This window comes from Acanthaster planci, linkage group LG19 (genome assembly GCF_054643075.1).
Source record: "Acanthaster planci isolate LZ-2023a linkage group LG19, COTS_SCS, whole genome shotgun sequence".
Taxonomy (NCBI): domain Eukaryota; kingdom Metazoa; phylum Echinodermata; class Asteroidea; order Valvatida; family Acanthasteridae; genus Acanthaster; species Acanthaster planci.
In genome coordinates this window covers 6,558,333-6,580,561 of record NC_141795.1, presented here as the reverse complement: position 1 = coordinate 6,580,561, position 22,229 = coordinate 6,558,333, and the positions used below count along the sequence as shown (strand labels likewise).

At 43.3% G+C, this 22,229-nt stretch overlaps 1 protein-coding gene across 3 annotated transcripts in view; it reads left to right on the top strand.

Moving 5' to 3' along the window:
• LOC110977580 (low-density lipoprotein receptor-related protein 4-like) overlaps positions 1 to 22,229 on the top strand; it is a 49,214-nt gene that overhangs the window by 21,051 nt on the left and 5,934 nt on the right. For 2 of the 3 annotated variants that reach the window (XM_022231825.2, XM_087130154.1), the window contains exons 2-16: positions 4,578 to 4,667; positions 5,274 to 5,405; positions 5,947 to 6,146; positions 6,657 to 6,844; positions 7,165 to 7,386; positions 7,978 to 8,168; positions 8,354 to 8,702; positions 9,378 to 9,482; positions 10,096 to 10,258; positions 11,836 to 12,070; positions 12,758 to 12,886; positions 18,245 to 18,361; positions 20,265 to 20,688; positions 21,045 to 21,203; positions 21,833 to 21,980. In XM_022231825.2, the coding sequence (XP_022087517.2) occupies positions 4,578 to 4,667; positions 5,274 to 5,405; positions 5,947 to 6,146; positions 6,657 to 6,844; positions 7,165 to 7,386; positions 7,978 to 8,168; positions 8,354 to 8,702; positions 9,378 to 9,482; positions 10,096 to 10,258; positions 11,836 to 12,070; positions 12,758 to 12,886; positions 18,245 to 18,361; positions 20,265 to 20,688; positions 21,045 to 21,203; positions 21,833 to 21,980 (2,852 nt within the window). Of the gene's footprint in view, positions 1 to 4,577; positions 4,668 to 4,835; positions 4,991 to 5,273; positions 5,406 to 5,946; positions 6,147 to 6,656; positions 6,845 to 7,164; positions 7,387 to 7,977; positions 8,169 to 8,353; positions 8,703 to 9,377; positions 9,483 to 10,095; positions 10,259 to 11,835; positions 12,071 to 12,757; positions 12,887 to 18,244; positions 18,362 to 20,264; positions 20,689 to 21,044; positions 21,204 to 21,832; positions 21,981 to 22,229 lie in introns of those variants that run through there. The other variant, XM_022231826.2, reaches the window with a different exon arrangement.

The following is a 22,229-nucleotide window of genomic DNA, read 5'->3' as shown; positions in this document are numbered from 1 at the left end:
ACATGTACATGTACATTGTGCATTCCTGTACGTGCACGTATGTAGACAATCCGCGCGTTGCTGCCAAAGGTTAAATGCCATGTAATTTGAGGTCGGGAGGGGTGGTCGTTGACCTCTGTTGTGTCTGCGTTATCTTGGTTGGGGCAACAGTTGCTCTAGTCTAAATTAATTTCTTCCGGGAACATTTAGTCCTGTTTTTAATCAGATCTCTCATCGGAAACAAACAATTGTAGCTGTTACGTAAGAGTCCGGGGCAGTCCGCAATCTTGATTATTTTGAAACGGAAAGATGGTGTACATTTGCTTAATTGACTGAGGCAGGTTTGATTTTTGCATAACAGCTAGCTACTGTCAGGAAGGTGAAATGAAATTACAAGTCGTAGTGAAAATGCACCGAAACTTGACGAGTTTGCTGGGAGAAACCTTGTTCAGATAGATAGGATTTCTCAAAATGGCTTCATTTGGTGGCACACGCTTCGAGTGATGGAAGTAAATTACCGCACGGACGTGTCGTCTAATGCACATGCAATTTATATCATGCTTCAAATATCGAAAGGAATTTTTGTGTCAAATTTTGTTCACGATTTGCTGTTTCGAGTGTACAAAACTCGAATGTTTCTCAGCAGTAGAAGGCTTTCTGAAAGGAGGCTTTATTGTTTATTTTGATTCGGGAGGAAAGAGTGCTGTAATTTTTCAACGGAAACTTAATCCTGCGTGATGGAATGTTACAGAAATTAAATACTGCGGTTCACCAAAACCTGGTGCTTAAATCTTCCTGAGAAGGAGCACACAGTTGTGGGCCAATTTCTGCCGTCCGGAAATCACTTTCAGGTCCGGTTCCCCCAGGCCAAATTTCTCCCCACTTCATGCATGCGAGGTGTCGGTAAGACATTCTCCCAGCCCCCCTCCACTTCGCCCGAAATAGTTGTAATAAATTGGGCACGTGTAAATATCGTTTTGTATTTATTTTTGCCTTGGGCGACCGCAGAAGTGGAGGGGCTGTCCGCCATCGATGTCGGAAATGAGGCCGGGGCATGCTGTGGACAAGTCGCAGAGGTGTCGTATTTGACTTGTTTGCAGTGCCTGCTTGGTGTCCTTAGAGAACGTTTATCAAAACACTTCTGTTAAAACTCCTGTCATTAATATCCGCATGAGCTCATGCAGAAAAACAGAATGCTGGAGACAAATGCTTGGGTAGATCTGCACATAGACTAACCTGGCCCAAGGAGGCCAACATAAACTGCGGTGGCGCGTTGACGCGCGCGCGCATTGGGTAAGTGCACCTTATTGGTCGAAGAGCCATGTAACGCGCGCACACCCCCTGTCCACGAGCATGATATGTAACCGCAGTAATGACTTCTTAACTCTGCTCGCCCGAATTTAAGCACACTTCAAAATGCTCTAACTTTCTTTACAATTATACACATTTTCGTTGCTCTTTTTAGGGCTGTATAGGAAGTTATTGAAACTAAATTTGACAGACCTTTTTAAAAATTCACTTTAGTGACGTTTAATCCGCCACAGCGTGCACAGTGACCACCAAAATGACATGGGCTCGTCAGTGTCCACTGCGCCGTCGTGGTAGAAATCATGTCTCCTCTAAGTCAAACCACGGTCAAACTAGAATCGAGTGACCGTTTCACCTTTTCCTCGTCCGCTGACAATTAACCATTTTACCCATTTTAGAGGTCATGACCCCTTGCTCTTCGCAAATTCTTATAGACCAAGCATTATTACATTTGGGAAGCCTTGGAAGGAGTATGATAATTTACGAGGTATGTTAACCAGTTGGAAATGGCTGGGAAAGCTAACGGCAGGTTCGATCAAGGACTATAGATAGTATAGTTAACCGTAGTTCGACTCACTCTGGTCGAACGCAGGCTAGTCGACTATGGTTGGACTAGTCTAGTCAACTAGAGCCGCCAATCCAGGTTGATAGCATCGGTGGTAGCCATAAATCGTTTTAATAGCACAGTGCAGAGAGGACCAGTTGTAAGAAAAATGCCGGAAAACAGTATGTTACTAGTAAATTGTCACTTTTATTTATGCTATTTTGCCCTTCCTGCGGCTACCTTTCTCCCCTTCGACCTGATGACCTGACAACGGTTGACTGGGGTCGTTCGCATTTCAACTTCTCTGCACATGCGCGAGGTACGTCACGAACCAACCACTAGTTAAGGCCAAAAAGGTCTCCTGTTTCCGGCTGGTCGGCAGCTGGCTCCAAAAGTGGCGCCTCTACGCGGCGTTTTTTAACCCTCCCTTTTTCTGGGAATGATGTACGTATAAAAAAAGTAGGCCTACCTTTCCATCATAGAGCTACAAACCGTAGCTCTATGCTTTCCATAGGCTATGCCCGTCAGCACTTGCGCCAAGCGCTGTGTATCAGGCGTCAAAATCGCTACCGGGCGCTACCTAGACTTGGTGCAGTCCTCTGACAACACCCAGGATGCCAGAAAGTACCACACCGCAGTTTTTGCGCTGCACAATTTGTTCGACAGCCAAGGTGCACTTGTCGCGCGCTGTTAGGCTGAACTGCACGTACCATACCTGACCCGACACCTCTCTTGTCGGCAGTCTAGCCAGGCGGACTGGCAAAGTTTGTCACACTTCCTTTTTTTTTGTCGCGTGATGGCCTTGGTTTTTAGTTCCTCACTAAGTCGCAGGCGTCTCGCATTTGACTGTCGTTTGTGTCTGACAGGGTGTCCCACTATATCACTCCCCCACACTGTCTGTCCGTAAATAGTTTGCCGTCTCTTAATTCAACGAATGGAATTCAATTGTCTGGCTGGCTAGTCTCAAGATTTTCCCAGTTTATCACGTAGATGTTTGTCCAAATGCCTGTAAGGAACAACCCAACAAACTTTTGTGTTATTAGCCGACCTATATCAAAACATGTTTTTATGTTTTTTTTAATGGATTTCCCACGGTGTTTGTCACGAATGATGTGTTTGTGACTATCCTGGAAAGCCATAAATAGCAAAACAGCCTGCAGAACGTAAACTAAAATGAGGCAGATTTGCCAAACATTTGCAAAAGTAATTCGGCTTTCTGAGCGCGAGGTCTAACTATTACACCCATAAAGATGGCGTGGTCTACACTTGTGAAGTTCAGAAGTGGCTATAAAGTATGTAAATGTCACCTGCGTCGACGTCAAGGTTATTGTTTCCACTTGTGTGTCCGTAAATGTTTAGTGCGAGTGTAGTAATCTAACCGGAACAAATCTCCTCCCAGGGGAGTAACGCTTACAGACCCATAATACCTGCAGTACGTAAACCATTCCCGTCCCACGGGAGTCGCTAGGGGTTCACGCACCATCCATTATCTCTCGCAAATCTTTGCCGCTAACATTAAATCAAAACCATATCCAGTAGTGAAAAAACAAGTTAGTGTGCACGATGAACTTCCACCTTACACGAGGGACCACCCAATTATTGTGTGTAAAATGCAACAGTTGAGCGATGTCTTTATCGCGCCTCGTGTCGGTTTTATGGTCGGCAGCTGGAATTCGTGCGGGAATTTGAGACTCCTTCGAAAATTTACGATTTTATCAGGGTGTGATATTAGAGCTGGGAGAAATGATAGAAATTGAACCTTGTTTAAGACCCCTTTTGTTTGATCCATACAAGATTCGCAATCTTTGAAATCTCTTTAACAAGATTACAACAGGTTCCTCGTGCGTCGTGAAAAAAGGAAAGAACACAAAAATCAGATAGTTAGCCTCAAGGTTTTAGGCTATTATTAGGCGTTTAAGTCTTTCTGAAGTTAGACAAAAGTAAGAAAAATGTTACTTTTGTATAACCTTATCAACCAATGCATTATTGTCTGTAACTCAACGGTGTCGTCTTTGCTTATACTAATTAATGTTTTTGGTATAATTACTTCGAGTGTTGTAACATAATACAAATAATTGCCACAAATCAAAGACTGGGCTTTGTCGTGTCAGAGGTTTGGGGATCATGGTCGTCTGCACTGGGGGACAAGGCAACCATTTTCAGTGAAATCATGACAACGTGCCTAAACGTTTGTGTTTTGACAAATTGTTATCAAAATCTGAGATAATCGATCCGGTTTTCTGCCCCTTATCTCGCCTAATCCCAATCGACTTGCGCGAGCCAATTAGCGAACGTTTAGCGACCGATATTGGCCGGAGGCTTGAGGTGGTGGTTTACCGACTGGCGCCGGTCCGTATCGCCCAGGATTTGCACGGTCCCACGTCGGCCCCTTAGTTTACGCGCGCAATCATGTTCACAGACGTTTGTTTTACCCGTGGGGGACTCGTAAAAAAGGTGTGTTTTCCTTGTATTTGGGTGTTTGTCTAGTATCGTTTCCAATTTGTCAGGTATTTAAACAGGTTCGGGTACTTCAACATGAACTTCTGAACCTCGGTGCCTGAGGCCTTGTTAGTTGGTTGTTTTCTTAAGAGTTGCATTGCGAAAGAGCAAGAACGTGTAGAAATGACGGAAAGAATGGATCACCAGTATACATAAAATAACTCGAAGAATGAGATATATGCCTTGATTGGAGATGTGAGGCTGTTATCAAATAAAATTAACACCTCTCTCTGTGTTCTCTTCACAGTCATGGGCACGTCGTTAATGACGTCAGTATGTTCGTCAGAATCATCGTGTCCCGACGGTCACCGTTTAGACGAAAGCGGATCTTGCCAAGGTAAATTTGAAATAATAATAACCTGCACCATTTCAGAATGCTTGTTCTACAAGAAATTAAAGACAACAAACCAAAAATCCTCCGGCATGGGTACTGGCCCGAAAACCGCATCCCGCGACGCGCGTCATATCTGGCCGTGTTTAGACGTAGAGGGCGGCATTTCGTCATGTATTTGCGGCGCTAAAAACTTGGATGCCTTTCCGGCGCACAAATTTAAAGGGCTTAGTTTTCGGCAGAGCATCTTAGTAAATTAGTCATTTTGGCGGAAACGGTTTCTTTACCAGCCAGAGCAAAGAAAGATTACAGCTTCGAGGCGCTTGCAGGTAGGGAAATGTGGGAATTATTGAATTATATATCTTAACACTGCAGTCGGTAAAGGAGAACACTTTTGAGAGCCGCTACGAAATGAGTTCACCACGTAGCCATTGTGGCGGTCCTTCCCAGCCTGGGCACAATTCATGCAAAAAAATAAAAAGGACTGATGACAATGTAGATTTTGTGTACAAGTGATGAATGGCTACATGTTGATGACAGAAACATTGTAAGCAACCACACTCACAAGTCATGTGAGATACAAAGTTCTTTGTTTGAATTTTCTGGTTACAGATATCAATGAATGTCTTGAAGGCGGTAGAAAGCAGTGTGGTCAACTATGTACCAACACGCTAGGCGCATTCCAGTGCTCATGTTTAGCTGGGTACACCCTAGAGGCAGATGGCTGGTCATGCTTTGTCCAAGGTAAGCAGTGCACTTGAAATTGTTATAACCCAAGGTCAAGATACATGGACAGTAACATGAATAAGCATTATGGGTGATTTAGCACAATGGCAGAAAGGCATTGTGGGAAGGAAAAAGGAGCAAACGCGGCCCTATTTTCCTTCCCACAATGCTTTTCTAACATTGTGCTAAATCACCTATGTGGTATTAGCAATAAGGATCATAGAACTGTGAATATAATTTCATACCTAAAAGGAAATTTTTTTTAAAATCAAGTAGGTATATATCTCAAAGTGAATTTGTCCTATGATGATGGCATAAGTACATGTATGATAGCTGTTACAGTCCGTAGGTGGATTCCTGATGTGATGTCACAACTTGATTTTTCCACCATTCTACTGTGTCTTTTAGTTTACTCAGAAAAAAATAGCGACTACAGAGGGACGGTTATTCTGAATATTTGCAGGTGCCATTAATCAGACTTTCCTCAAGCTTTCCACATTTTGCAGAATTTCAAACCTTGTCATCAGTGTGCCTTTGTTTTTATCTCATTATTTTGTAGAACCCAAACCGTCCATTATGTTCAGTCATGGCATGGACATTTCCCAAATGGACGAAGGAGGCACAAACCTTTTGCCCATCCTACAGAACATCGGCACTGTATACTCCTTTGATTATGATGTCATGCATGATAGGATCTACTTCATTGAGTCAATGAGGAATGTGATTGGCTGGGCGCCGTTGACCGGAGGAACTGATTCAGTAAGCTTTGTAATCGAGTTGCATGTTTCCTGGTGACGTCAATGACGAGGACAAAGATGAGATCAAAAATAGTGATGAGGAAAACAGAGAGGAGAACCATGATGATGAAAACAGTGACACAGAAAAATGACAAGGACCATGACATTGAGGACAACCAAGAATAGAATGACGGTTAAACGATAGTGACACGTTTAAGGACAATAACTTGAGTATGACACAGTGATGTGGATGACAAGAATGAGGATGAAGTTAGCAAGGAAGTCTGATGGCTATGACAAGATGGTCTAGGACAGTGACAAGGACAATTGTGATAACAAGAGCAGTGGCATTGATTGTGGTTAACAATGATGAATAAGATTGTAATAAACCAACAACGGTGTGTCTCATTCCAAGTTTTGGAATGAGACACACCGTTGTTGGACTATGAATGAAATTGAAACCAAGGTATGGCATGTAATGTTTCCCCTTTCTGTACTTCTATATTGTCTTATTGCACCCTTTTCCCCGAAGACTCTCATATCGGGCAATGTCGGGATCTTGGAGAGTTTAGTGGTCGACTGGATCAACCTTCGGATATACTGGTCAGACTCACTGTTCAAGTGCATCGAAAGCTGCAGTATCTATGGAACGGACCGGAGGATTGTCGCGGAAACGGGGCCCCGGACACCAAGTGCGATTGTTGTAGATCCTGTTGAGGGGTGAGTTGTTTCCAGAGGTGGAACGGGAGTTAGATTCCTCTGAACCAAATCAGTGGATTTTTACTTCTGATTATTCCGCAAATTGTCGAATACCGACAGATAGGCACTACCTTCCTCAGTTCTCCAAGTCCTTTGAAAAGCAGCAGATTTCATAAGATCAGGGAGTGCAAGAGTTAAGTGACTCACAAATCTGTGATGTTCTCATAACACTTTTCGATTCCGATTCTGAAAGAACATACACTGTGGAATTCACTGCATAGCCAGAAATTATACCCAATTGCCTGAGAAATAAGACAATTTGAAACCCTTGGTGTTTTCAGATATATTTTCGTCAGCACCGCCGGTCGGCGGCAGCGTATCCAGCGGATTACGCTGGACGGAACCGGCACCAAGACCATCGTCAAGTCAGGGGTGAACAACATCAAGAGCCTGGTGCTGGATTACGTGGACAAGCGACTTTTCTGGTTAGACAATGGCACCGGATTGATTGAGTCTAGCTACTACGACGGCAGCGAGAGAGAGACCGTTCGATCAGGGTTGAAGTGAGTCAAGAAGAGTAATTCTTCCAAGTGGGAACGAGCCATTTTCTAAATGCCATAAACACTCAAAAATGTCCAAGTGCTTACTGTGTGCTCGAAAATCCAAAGCACAAGTTGCAGCAGCATTTAAAGATGTTGTTCACCAGTTTTTTGTGTTGCAAAGTGTAATGCATGCAGTTGGGAGAAGTAGGTTTTTATTTGCATAACTGGCAACATTTCGAAATCAGGTGAATGATAACCGTGACTGGTTTTAGACGGAAGTGAAGGCTAATTGCTGTTGTGACATTGTGCATCATGGATGTCTTTATTTTAAACATTTCTTTAGCAAGTAGTGCCAAGAAGAAGCTGCTCCTTGCTCGAATGCTTCACTTGGGGATTGATTTGTCTGAAACGATCGATCTTGTCTCAGTTAAGAAGTCATTTCCAAACTTATGGATATGTTACTTAGCTAGAATATCAAATGCCATCATTCATGAAACCAACCTTTGTGCCTTGCATGTAATCAGAACCATGGACAGTACAGTGAAAGCAAGAGGTGGTTGGTTCACATCCAACTGAGTGACTTTATTTTCATTGATTTTTCTTTGTCGCCAGCTCTGACTGCTATGGTCTGTCCCTCTTTGTCGACCACATCTACTGGACACGGCTGACAGATCAGACGATCAGTCGGGCTAATAAGTACACGGGCCACGACATGGTAGTCATCACCACCACTTACCTAGATTCCAACCCCAGGAGCATCCGCGTCGTACACCCGTTCAGGCAACCCCCTCAAAGTCCCATAGGTATGTCAAGCCTTCGAGCCTTGGATCCAAGGTGGTGAAGGTCATACCCACCGTCTGTTTAACGCTAGTAGTGTGATACAGTGGAGATTAAAGCTCAGTTTGCTCTTTGAAAAAAAAAATTGGTTTTTAAGATTCATTTTGTGGGTCAGGACACAGATGTCCTTTTTTTTTCACCTTTGACACAGCCCGCTTAAATTGCACCACCCACGGCGATTGCCCCATTGACATCGAGGAGGGTCGACCACCCCCGGCTCCGCAACCTTACCTCATCTTCACCAACCGGCACGACATCCAACGCATCAACTTTGACGGCACGGACTACATGCAGGTCGCTTACGGCAACATGGAGGACCTGGTTGCCCTGGACTACGACCTAGCCGATAAGACGGTCTACTTTGCGGATGCGGGCCGGAAGATGATTGAACGCATTGGTATGGACATGCAGAGCAGGGCAGTCATTGTGGAGGGGCTAGGAGTGGTCGGTGGTATAGCTCTGGATTGGTTGCGAGGACGACTTTACTGGACAGATTCAGAGTAAGAGAGAAGACCAACAGTTTCCTTTTTTTGCAACTACAATGAAAGGCAGACTTGTAAAAATATAGGCAATTCTCCATTCAGCGCACCACCAGGGGATTGCCACACAGAGGTCTTTGTCACAGTGCATTGTGGGAAATTGCTGACAAAGCTCTATTCGCCTGCCGCGCTGTCTGGAAAGAGCTAAATTTCTAATTGTGGTGAGTCGGCCACGTTTTTGTCAACCGTAAACTTGAAAATGGCTTCTCTGCGGCAATCTGTGGGTGGTGCACTATAATGTGAATGGGCCGTACTCCAAAGCTAGGATTACAGAAAAATCCTACAAACACTTGTATCAGGGTTTGTGGGGCTCTTTAGAACCTTGGAAATGGCTTTGAATTTCAAGATCTCTTTTAAATTGTGTGCTCAACAAGTAGGCTCTGATAAGACGTAGTGCATGGTCTAAAGAATGGTATAGGCCACAGCAGCCGTCGTCTCGTGTCACAATGGTCTTGGTAATTCTACAGACTACGGCTTTTGAGTCCAGCATTATTGGGTGCTTGTGTGTCCTTAAGCAGGACGATTTACACCAACTGTTTCTTCCTACAAGGAAGTGTGAGGGCAGTGATGGTTATTGTACCAAAACTAGTCTTCTATTTCTGCTAAGTAATAATGTTAATGCTTGATTTGTGACAGGAAGGGCCACATTGCATCCTGCAGCGTTCACGCCTGCGTTCCGGAGGTGATTGTCGAAACAGGGCTCCAAGTTCCTAGTGGTATTGCGGTTCACCCATCTCTGAAGTAAGAATGCTGTACTCAACTGCAAAAAGTTTTATGTGTTGGGAGATTTATAAAAATTGGGATCGGAGTGCATTAAAAATCATTTTGGATTATTCTTGTGGGAATGTAGTACACTGGATATTTGAATATTTATCACTTTTTTTCCTGATTCCAGGATTTTTTCATCAGGATTTTCCCGATTTCAGGATTTTTTCATTAGGAGTTTCCTGATTTCAGGATTTTTAAACAATCGACGTGTTTTAAAATCTGAAGATGCTCCGTTTACCTTTATAGTGTTTTTACAGACAACGGTTGATATTGATCACAAGAAATGGGTATTTTAAGGGGTACCTTGGAGGAAACACAGACCCTACGCTGCTATGAGGCCATGATCGAAGCCTTAGGTGATTATTTTGTGTAGATATTTTAATTTTCCTCCAATCTAATCCCTGAAAGTTGTGAATATGATTTATTTCTGTTCATGACACCAACGATCCTCCAAAGTGCCCCAGGCACTGTTGCTGGCAAGTCTGACGACACCTAGAAAGAAGACACATAGAACGAATCCAATCTGCTCATATTCTGGCCTACATTTCCACTGCTCACTAACACTTCACCATTACATGCTTTTCAGTCTGATATACTGGACTGATTTAGCCAGCCCGGCCAAAATCGAGGCTGTTCGTCATGATGGAAGGCACCGTGCTACCATAGCAACCAGTAACCTGACCACACCCACCAGCATCACCATCGACTATCAGAGCCAGAAGCTTTTATGGATTGACAGCGGCAGAAAGGTGAGACTTGGAGTCTGTTGGATCTGCTAAGCCAAGAAATATTGGCGTAACAGTGTTAGGTCACCAGTGAAAATGCCATGCAATTCATATTTCATGTTACTGGTTACCTGTCAATTCGTGCGAAGCTGGAGAAGCTGGAGTGTCTTCTGCTTAGACCTTGAGTCTCTAGAATGAGGCCAAGGCTCAAACAGGTTTATGGAGGGATTTGCCGGTAGGGCCAGCCAGATGCCGGTAGGGCCAGCCGGATGCCGGTAGGGCCAGCCGGATGCCGGTAGGGCCAGCCAGATGCCGTGGAAATTTGTCCAGGGATCAGGTTCCCAGGCTTGTCAAAGATTTGGGGGGATTTGCTGAGTGACAGCCGGTCAGGGGGAACAGGTATCGGATTTTGAGATTTCACCCTCAGCTGCTGCTGGAAAGCGATGTTCTTGATGAAGGCCAAGTGATATTTTGTTTGTTCTTGAATACACTCGCACACCTGTTTAACACCTGTGTTTCCAGTTGGCCATATTGGCAAGGATGGTAATTGATAATTTCAACCTATATTTTCTTGTGTTAAGCAGTGTCATTGCATTATCAACCTAGGCTATTGCTTTAGCGGCCTTGCAATAAGTACAAAAACCTGCCCGAAGGGTCAATTCTTTATATTTGGGTTCTTTGCCAATTTTAGTGCAGAGTCGAATTCTTGGGCAAACTCTGTAAGCAACTTTAAATATTATTTCACAATTTGTAGATGAAAACATTAGGCATAGTCTGATAAAGTTTAGGTAAATTAAATACAGTGACCTCCTAAATTGACATCAAAGCAACATCAACAGCGCCCTCTAGTCTCCAGCATTTTAAAGAAGCAGAAAAACATTTCTCTCCACAAACATTAAAATTGAGGTGGGTTATTTTTCTTAGTAATAAGAAGCAAGGATAATTGTCAGAAATGCCCACAAGAAAAGTTAATTTATTGCCCATCGAGTGTGCCCATTCGTAAGAACAGTGTGTCACAGTGGACAGGTGTGTCCTAACAGGTACACTGTCCTATTTCGGAGAAAGGTTATCCAACTCTAATTATAGATCTGCCAGTAAAATACACCTGGAGATCTGTTCAAATGAATGCTAATGAGTTATGCAGACAGTCTGCGTAAGTACTTTCAACCTGTCACTGGTTGAGGTTTTTCTCTGCTATTAAAACTTTAGAATAGCATATTCCTCTTACAAAATTGTGGCGTTAGTTTGTCAGAAATGTTAAAAGGAGCTCACTGCACTTTTTTCCATTGCTTCTCACTGTGATAGAGAAGGAAATAAATCATACAGTTTAAAGTGAGATAGCGGAATTATAATTTGACAAAATGTATGTGAAAGGCTCCTAATTAAAAGTATATTCCAAGACTGATCTTTAAAAAATCAGCCAACTTCATTGTGTTCGACTATTGCGAAATCGCAGCACAAGTAGTTCGCTTTTACCCAAGTGTATGGATGAATTGGCTTGGTCCGGGCAGTTAAACATTAAACTCTGCTACCAGTCGGCATTTTAACAAATTGACTAGATTCCAGAGATTAGGCATGCTTTCAATTTCCCCTTTTCCCAGGTGATAGAGATATCCAACCTTGACGGGACGGAGCGTCGCATCATCACCAGCAGCCAAATGGGTCAGCCATTTGGCATCTCTGAGTTCCAAGATTACGTGTGGTTCACGGAGTGGGATGAAGACATGATCGTGAGAGTGGACAAGGCGACGGGCGGGGGCAGGGTGAGACTGCGGGGCAGCATGCAGAGACCCACAGGGGTGGAGGTGGTCCACCCCAGCAGGAGAGTGATCTCAAGTAAGTAGGAGACATCTTGGATAAGACTTGACCCTTTCAGTACGTGATGCCCACAGCATGGATCATAAGCTACCGTACAATGTCAGGATAAGTCCCTGTCATCTTATTGGTGTGTCACCGATCACATGTCACTGAATTATTCATCCAAATGCATAGCAAAGCTGCACCAGAAAAGATAGATGTTCCATTCCACAGTAAATGGAAGTTCCATTACATGGTCACAAGAATTTTTTGGACCCTTGGGTGATGTGAGGTTTTCATCAGGTTGAGATTTCTTCTGGTGCTGCAGGGACCTCATTCAGCATGTGTTTAAATGTAAAACCAGTAACATTTCTCATTCATGCAATGGAAGGAGTTATTGCATGAGGGAACAGATGGACTGTTTCAAGCCCCGAGTGGAATGGATTATTCTCTTTTTCCCCCTTTGGTTTGGCCAAGGTCAGGTACTTGTTTTCCCTTCCTAACAAAATTCCATCTGCATGTTTTTTTATTGCCATGAGCTCATCTCCTGTTGGCTGTTTGCCCAGTTCTCATTATTGAAATGAAGTTGATATGGGAATAGCAGATTCCAAGGACAGCAACCAAACTGACCAATCTCTGCTAGTTTTGAGGCAGTGAAATTTTCGTGCGAGTTTGAGGTGTCAGTTCCTGGCATTGTTGACGGTGTTTCAAATCTCGTCCATCCAGGTATCAATCCTTGCTCTGTGTTCAACGGGGGTTGCGAGCAGATCTGCATTCAGGCGCACGTCAACCAGGTCGTCTGCGCCTGCAATAACGGTTACTGGTTACGAAATGATGGTACTACTTGCAGCCTTGGTAAGTAGAAGACCGGGTGAGGGACGGGGTGGGAGATGGGGTGGGGGGGACAGTGGTAAGGTCAGGAGAGGAATGATTCATGCATCCTTGTTCTCACCGCTGATATGACAGCTGGTATTCCGCCCGTTGGGCTGTGGGTCTGTTTGCTTCAAAACCCCCTGTGATATTGGCTGCTGACACCCCTGGTCACATCATACCCTGATAGGAAGAGGAGGCCCATTGCTTGCCACCCAAAACTCCAAACTGCACAATTCGAGTTCACAGATCTTACCCTGTCAGAAGAACCCTGTCAGATCAGCTGTTTGCATGGTGCAAACTGATGTCTGGTAATGGTACACAGGTTGAATTGGTCCCCTGGGAACTTGAAGCTTCGGCCAGATGCGTACCGGTAAGTCCCACTTCCCACACAGAGCGTGCCCACCGTCTGCAGTATTCGCAGCTGGTTGTGTGTGGCCACATTGAGTCATCGAGAGAAGACACATTGTCTGTCACCCAGAATTAAAAATACTGCTTGATGAGTTCACAGATCTAACCATGAGCCATGACGACTAAAAAAACCTGTTACATTAGCTGAAGCTTCTACCAGATGGGCGGCCCCCTTTCAACCCCCCCTCCCTCGACAGTGGGTCCCATCTCGTCTATTTTGAGCCCAAATCCTTGCAAACAGGACCCCACCCAAGACTACATTCGCCACAAGAAATCACTGAAGTTGTGGCAGCCGTAATTGTTTTGACAATGGCTGCTGGATCACCTCAACAAGAGAGAACTGTTTACCGGCAGTAACAGTCTGGTCCCAAATCTCTGGAGCCACAAGGCCAAAGAAAAATGCCTAGCAGAGCTTTGTACTGAGCCAAAATAAATCTGAGAACCGATCACAAATGGTGTGGCACAGTCTTGGTCAGTTTTTGTAGGAAGTCGGTCCATGAATTGAGCCTTGAGTTTGTTGGCTGGTGATGTCATCAGGAAATTTCACTAAATTTGATCTACTGTAAAATTGAAACTTTGCAAGTGCTGATTTCGGAGGGATCAACCCTGCTGAACATTCTGAAAGAGACATTTTTACTCTATGTAAGCCAAATGGACTCTCTCTCTTTTCTTTTCTTGCTTTTATTACAACACACAACTTACATCAAGTAAATGCTAGTTGTCTGAGCTCAATCCAAAAATCGTATAGTAAGAAATTTACATGAGATCTCCGGCGTCAACTGCAAGCAGAACCCTGCTTTCAATCTGAAACAGTTTTCAGTTTTGTTCAGTTCACTGGTTCATTCCCACTGCATGGGGTGGAGCCTCCCTCTAGCCAGGAGCAACCAATACTGAACCTCAGACTGTCCACACCTGTCTGGCAGTTACTAAGTCCACAAGGAACAGTCCACTGTGTGCATGTACATACATGCAGCCCTTGCACATGCATATGTAGTTCTGGCACGATACATCAACAGTCACCACTCGGGCTGGATGCGCTGCCTCACTGGTGAAATCCAAAGCTGGATGCCGCAAACGCCAACAGCGGTGATGTCTACCGGGAGGTGAAAGCTGAAAGCCTTGGGCAGAGAGCCAAATAAAACGAACACTGTATACATGTACATGTAATGATATACACATGCTCTCTTCCCACAGATCGACAAACTAATGAAGTAATTATACTCCAATATACTAGTGGCATTTTATGCCCATTCTGCTGAAATCACGAGTCCAGCAGTACACCTGGAATTTACGGGTACCAACAAAGTGACGGCTATAAACACATAACCATGCCCTTCCATATGCACGCATGACCAATAAATCTTTCTCAGTGTGGGGACTGACATGCCATATCTTTCCTTAAAATACACTTAAAGAACACACTTCCCAGGAAGGTAGTTTTTATCATTTTTTTGTAATAATTATAACTCACCTGAGAGCCAATGATAAATTGCAGATTACACCATTATAATCCATGCTGATTTGGGATTACGATGTTTTCTGTCAGAACTTTCGCAAAACATGAGGAAACATGGTGGTCATTGCATTTGGGATTACGATGTTTTCTGTCATACCTGAAATTGTTATTTGATATTTATCATTTGCGAGATAAAAACTCTGTTGAGAGTGTCAAAAGCTGGCTCATTTTGCAAAGAAAAAAGCACAAAAACAGCTAAAAGGTTCAGATACTTGCTTTTGTATTTAGAGGACATCATATCATTGGGCAGATTTAAAATTTTGGTTCAAACCTGGTTTGGAAACCACTGAAAGTGAATATTTTCTGTTTTGATATTGGCAGAAGTTCTCTTTTCAGAGCAATTTTTGAATTTCATCCCTGGTTTGTCTCTCTCTAAAGCCAGCCTAAAAAAGAACAAGGGTTCACCTGTTATGTATCACATACGTACCCCTCCCCCAAAAAGCAAATTTGACTTCTTCATAATCGAGAGTTTTGACGAGCAAGCCACAACAGCCTGACCATCAAATGAGTCAGAGGCCAAGAAAGTCTAGGAAAAACTCCCCTGCAGAAAAAGTTGGTAATCCTTACTTGGATCCCACCCTGGAGGTCAAGGTACTTTGCCTGCAATAAGAGAGGAAAAAAAGGAAGAAAATGACCCCAGTAATGGTGGGTAACTTGTTGGTCAAGGTCTTCAAACCAAGGGATAATGACCTTTGGTCTGTTTTCTACTCTATTAGTAATTTCTGTAGATGAAGAGGACAGAATTAAGAATGAGACAGCCTTTCTTTTCAAGAGAAAGTTTGTTTTCTTTGCAAACATGTTTAAGAACTAAAGAATGCTTCAGATTTTATGAGCGAAAAATAAATTGCTCTAAATTTAATTTGTCAATATAAATACTGATTTATTCCCTTGGGTGGTCTGCTCTCCTGTGCTATTAGATTGAAATTATGAGCTTTGTCATGAGATTGCATGTATGACGAAGCCTTCGTCATTGCTGGACATTCATTTTGGAACATTATCTCTTCCAACATCAGATCACTGCAGACCATTTAAATATTCAAGAAATACTTCGTAATTCACCTGGTCCCAATTGTCTGTGGAAATGTCTACTTTTTTATCTGGTGTTGCTTAAAGCTTTGGTCTAGATGGTATGGCGCATTGTAAATCACACTATTAGATTTTATTATTGGAAAGCCTAAAAGTAGAAAGCCCCCGAGAGTTGGTGTGTCAGATTGCAAGCTTGATGGTACCATGCATATAAATACTCCTGGACCTCAAGTTGGTTTATGAGTCTCCTCTGTTGATTCAAATTGAATGTTGAGCCGACAGGTGGTTGTGTGATCTAACCACTGCGTGATGCTGGCATTGAGCTGCGTCATCTATCCTCCCAACCCCTCTTTCTCCACCCCCCCCTCTCATACAGCCCTTCGTCTGTTCAGACTTCCTTGTTTGCCTCTCATATCATAGTTTCTGGTTTTTGAGCTGAATTGTACTCTCTGTCTTAAAAGTGTGGTGTTGGTTCTGCGGGCCTCACATAGAAGTGCAGAGGAAAAGAACCTTTCAAGTGAAATGCAGTGAACAAAGCAAAAATATACATGTATCCAGTGTTATAGCCAGCCATACTTTAGTGCAGGATAAATTCAGTAATGGCGGGAGCGAAGCGACCGGAGTGTCGTGGGCCATGGCCGGGGGGGGTCCAGGGGCCCGCTTAACGGGACTCTAGATTGCTTCTTCACAGGGTTTTACTTTCCAAATTGATTAGAAGTTCAATTTTTCAACAATTTTTCTAGGTAAAAAAATGAAATTTCATAGTGACTAATGTTTTTTTTGGGGGGGGATGTTTTTAAAGGATTTCGTGCTGGTCGGTGGGCTGTTACTTCAAGCTTAGTGCCGGACGGTAGAACGCTATGGAGATCCCCGACCGGCGCCAACCAGCTTAGCTGTAACCCTGTACATATTTAATGGCTTTTGTCACAAAATGATTACGAAAATTGGAACCCCCACCTTTATACAGATGAGAATAAAACATGATCCCATCATGTTGTACTGAGCATGAAAGATTTGTGAAAGAAAGATACTCATGAAGTTAATGTATGTCACAGTGTTTTTTACTTGGCAGACAGATTAATGTGGATTTCATGAAAGTGTTAAACACGAAACAGTGGATCGTTATGAAGTTGTACAGTTCCACCGGATGTGACACAAACAACTGTTCAAGAAACTTTGTGCTCACGGCCGTTGGATTATCGGAAACCTTTACCTCCGCCAATTTTTTGTGGCAAACTATGCAATCAGTGCCGCCCACTCTTGGCAGAATTTCGTGCTGTCTTCATTTAGCCGGATGTATGCATTGTGAAGTTCTGTTTATAGTTGTGAGTGAGGCATCGCCAGAGATTAAAATTAAAGCTTGTGAGTTAACCGGTGAAGCTATTGTTGACATTCGTGAGCAAAAACCCAATATCCACGTGTCGGGTGTAACACAACTGGCAATAATTGCAAACATGGACGACTCAATATACAGGAAAGGCGCGCAGGGATGACTGAACATTACAAGTCTCTTCATTTAATTTGGACAAAATGTTACGCTCTGTACTGAATACAGCCATAAAGATCTTGAGCCGATCCCTGGCTGAATCAAGCGATATCTTACAATTAAGCCTTTGTTGATTCCAGCAGTGACCAGAATATCTTTATTTCTAGTAGTTGAATCTAGCCGGCTTCATGTTGTTAACTGGTCTAGGGTTCTGATTAGTTCACAAAAAGGTTTTGACACCTCAGTCTTATTTTGGTCCTCAGTGTCAGGCTTCGGATTTTTGAATTGAATTCCCTGAATAGAGACTCGTCTACTTGATGACCTTCTAGTAGCTTGATAAGAGATCACAGACTAGAGAATTTTTTCAAAACTCTTTTTAACGGATCACAAAAGTCAAATTAAAGTTGAACACAGAGACAAAGACAAGATTTTAGAAATAAAACCCCGTTTATTCAGAAAACACCGGAAGAGGGTTAGAGGTGATGATTTTGACAACTGTACAAATTCAAGAGTTTTTACTGGCTGATCATAAAGATGCAACTAGACCACTTCCCCTCGCCCCCCCCATATCTCTTTCGCCACCCTTTATATAACAGTAAGATTACAGAATTATAGTGCAGTCCCAACCTCGTAATGCGACGTGTTAATTATTGCATGACGTTATCCCAATTTTCACCTTTCCTTGACGCAGTTTAAGGCCCCCTGCAAACCTCCTCCTCTCCAGGAAATGTGGCCCATATTCCCATATGGTGGATTCAGTATTCCATACCCCCTACCTCCCCCCCCCCCAGGGTTACAGGTTAATACGTATGTGTCACCCTCCTCCCGTGCTAAATCATCAGCCGGTCTGTCCATCCTGTTCACATTACCCCCCTCTCCTCTCCCGTTTGTCATAACCCCACAGACGAATGTTACACGGGCAGACACAACTGTAGCATCAATGCGTTCTGTGAGGACACGGACCCGGGCTTCTACTGTCATTGCAGGCTGGGATATAAAGGCGATGGTTATACCTGTGTAGGTAAGGATTTGCCTTGAGCACTGAGTTCATAACGTTGCTGAGTTTCTGCATATGTTATCTGTTGAGTATTTTTTTTTTATTTCTGGTGTGGAAGTTAGTTCAGGAAATTGAGAATGATTATATTTCATGCTTCCCCAAGTGTGAACATAATTTGTGACCGATAAAATGATATTCATGTTCTTCTTCCTCTGCTGTTGCTATGGAAACTAATGTACATAATCTTTTGTGTGTTGCCACTGATTTCTCTCAAAATGGCTGACCAACTTTTGTCCATAGTTCCTCCCTAGAATGTGGAATTTTGTCCAATTTTGGATATTGTTTGGTGATGAAGTTCGTTGCATTTTATCTTTTTGTTTATTGGAAAAGTATGTAAGAAATGTGTGTGGCTACTTTTTTCTTTATTTGACGAGTACAAATGCAGTTTGGTGTCACAGACAAGTTCTTTTCAGGCAGGGACAATTCTGTCCCATTTTTTCTGGTTTCCACTTTGGAGGAAAATTCAATGGCTCCTTGAAATCCCTTTGGATTTCCTGTATGGATTTTTTTTGCATTTTTGTTTTTTTTTTCTGTCATTTTTCTGCAAGAATAGATATTGAAAAATGTATAAACATTGAAAAATAGTGCCTTACAAGAATGCTAAGACCTGGGAATTATTGGGTTATTGCAGTGATCACCATAAAGATTGTAAATTGTAAATATTACTTCAAATGTTTAAAGTTTTCTGGTTCCTAGCTGGACCGTGCTTTTGTGATTCTGTATGTAGGCAAGAGTACTTTCAACTTAACTCAATCATCGGGGGCTGACACCTGCCCTTTGAGACTTGTGATTAAAGGTGTGCGATGGGTGAGAAATCAGCAAAGGAATAACTTCCATGGTCCCCTCCCAGCCCCCAAGAAGAAAATGCCAGATCATGCTGATTTCCTGTCATGATTTAACAGGCCTTGATGTCTCCAGGGAGGCTCTGGGAACATTATGTTGCTTCCAGAGATAGATACTTTCAGTCCCCAGTTCCCAGTTTGAATCTTTTACTGTCAGTCAGTTTGTGTTGAGTAATCCAGACACAATTTCTGCTTGGAAGGTATAGTTCTGTTGAGAGAATTGATAGGATGAGGGATGCTTCTGACTTTCAATACAATACAGCAATACAGCCTGTTTTCTGTAATAAATGGGAATATTTTCATTCGTTTTTTACCTGCAATGTCTTGTCGATCAAAAGGCTTAGTTAGTGGCCCAAGGCCAAAAATTTGGCATTGAACTTGTCTGCAGGCAAACACGTATTGCAGTTTCCCTCAGTGGAAATCGACTCTCAAGTTTGTGTGACGTTCGCAAACAGGCATGTCCGAGTTTGTCATAACTATTTGGTCAGTGACCGGGAAATCACTTTTGACATGTATGACCAAGAAAGGCGAGGTTAATCTCTTGAATGACCAGCCCACTGCGTCAATCACTCTCGTATTTCTGTGCTCTGTTATGAATCAATTATCAACGAGGGCAACTCCACTGGCAAGTGCAAGTGATCAAAAACCGCAAGATTAGCATGAAGGGTTCGCTCGATCGTTTCCAGCTCATTAGAACCTGTTGTTCAGATTTTCAGATATTCTACTTTTTTTCAGATTTTTTTTATTTTCTTACTTTGTTGCTGGAAATAGCTCTCTCTGTTCATTTGGCTCAGAAATTTGTAATGTTTTCTATGTTTGTTGGAGGGAAGCAGAGAATAAATCACATTTGAATTTATACCAGAAGCATCCACTGGCAAGAGCTCTGCCCACAATTGTACACTTTTTTCAACACCCTGAAATACTAATACTTTTTTCTGACACCCCCGAGTATCATACGTGTACTTGTTCTTGAGTGTAACATGCTGTAGAGTCACTGCTGCATTGATGCCGTTTTTGTTTATCAGCCCCAACGACGCCCAGATCAGAGTTAATAGCTCCACCCCAGATCACCTACCCCTTACGGACCACCACCAAGCGCCCGACGACCACCGTAGCACCTGTAAGCCATTACACCATGGCCAGCGCAACCAGACGCCGTCACCCCGCCCTGGCCACGCCTCGTTCCACCACCGCCTCCCGTTCCACCCTACCACCGGGCCACCATATTCCGGCCTCGTCCAACAGTCTGACCAAAAGTATGGGTGGCAGGGATGACACAGCTGGTGGTAACCCAGCGACAGTCACCTTGTACCCGGACGACGTGGTGGGTGGTCGGGCCACAACCCCGGATACATCCCACTTCGGGGTGTGCGGGCCAGAGTATCGCTACTACTGTGTCAACGGCGGAATTTGTCGCTGGTTAATCAACATCAAGAAACCCTCTTGCCTGTAAGTTCCTGAAATCTTAAACGCTGATTCATGCTTGTTGCAAGAAGGGAACGGTAGCATTATTTTGAAGTAGTGAAGGATTCACCGCAGGGTTTGCTGAAGTTGAGTTGTGCTTGGCTTTTGGGCATTCACGGTGTAAATGCTTACAATGAAGTCTTAAATCTGCATTAATCTCACTCTAAATTGACTCAAACTGGCGTTTATTCTTATGGTGTCATCAGCAAACATGACGTACTTTGGCTGAGTAAGCTGTTATCTTGAAACTCACCCGCGAGCACCATTATTAGACAGCAAAATATAGGTCCCTCTTTACTATCACCAATCATCTGAAATGGCTTGATTTTTGCCTTCCGTAGTTGTCAGACTGGCTATGCCGGAGAACGCTGTCTCTACGTCAAGCCCATCATTCCAGCCAGCGGGATGAGTGGTGCCATGGTAGCGGCCATCTCCGTGGGAATACTCGTTCCAGTCTTCCTCGTCATCGTCGGCATTGCTTGCCTCATCCACAGAAAGAGGTAAATTGGTCCTTGCTCCAAGATCTCATGACTTGGTCTCACAAGCAAGGAGTTTAAATGTTATCGGGCAGTTGAATTTCATTAATAGGAGGTCCTTTGAACTTTACAGATTACCTTGTTTATAATAGGAACCTTGTATTTTCAGGAATTAGAACAATGAAGAACAAAGGATTAGGACTTTAAAATTTCCAAGAAATTCTGTATTATAAGCAGAATGTTGTATGAACAGTACTCTGATTAACAAGGTTTAATTGTACTAACGTTCATGATTGAAGTCATCCTCGTTTGTCAGTTCCTAACCCGTTTCCGTTGACTTTTTGAAGTGATGTTGGTCGAGTGTCTAGAGGCCACTATTTAGCTTACTGTTTAGAAACTGTGAATGCTCATGAAAAAATCATGTACCTTTTGAAAGGCATGACTACACTTTAAATAAGTACAAAAGTCAAAAGGAAATTTTCATTCATATGCATTGTTGCGCTGTTATGCTACACCCCATTCAAGTAACTAAGGCATGCTAGTCTAGCCTCTCTTTCACTTGACTAGGTATGCTAGTCTAACCTCTCTTTCACTTGACTAGGTATGCTACCCTAGCCTCTCTTTCAACTTAACTGTGTGCATTGTTGTTTCAGGTCCAAGATTCCGAAAGCTGCCTTGCACACAGAGATCAGTATGCAGTCCCTGGATGGGCTCAACTGCAGACGGGAATCTGACAGACCCAAGAACAACAGTGCTGCCACTGAGGGTCAGACATCCCCACCCTCACCAGTTGCCACCACGGTGAGTTCAGGCATCCTCAAGATAGACATTGCGTATTGAAAGATCTAAGACTTAGACTTATTACGAGTCCACCAAGCAAATTTACCCTGCGTTTTCACTGGCCAGCATGGAGTTTTACTTCCCTGCTGAATTGATTGACACAAGTAAAAAGGCTAAGAAATTGATTATTCTCTCTAATTTAAAGTCTTTGAACAACTGAAGAAATATTTTTCCATGACTGCCTCAGTATATTATCCATATTAACCAGTT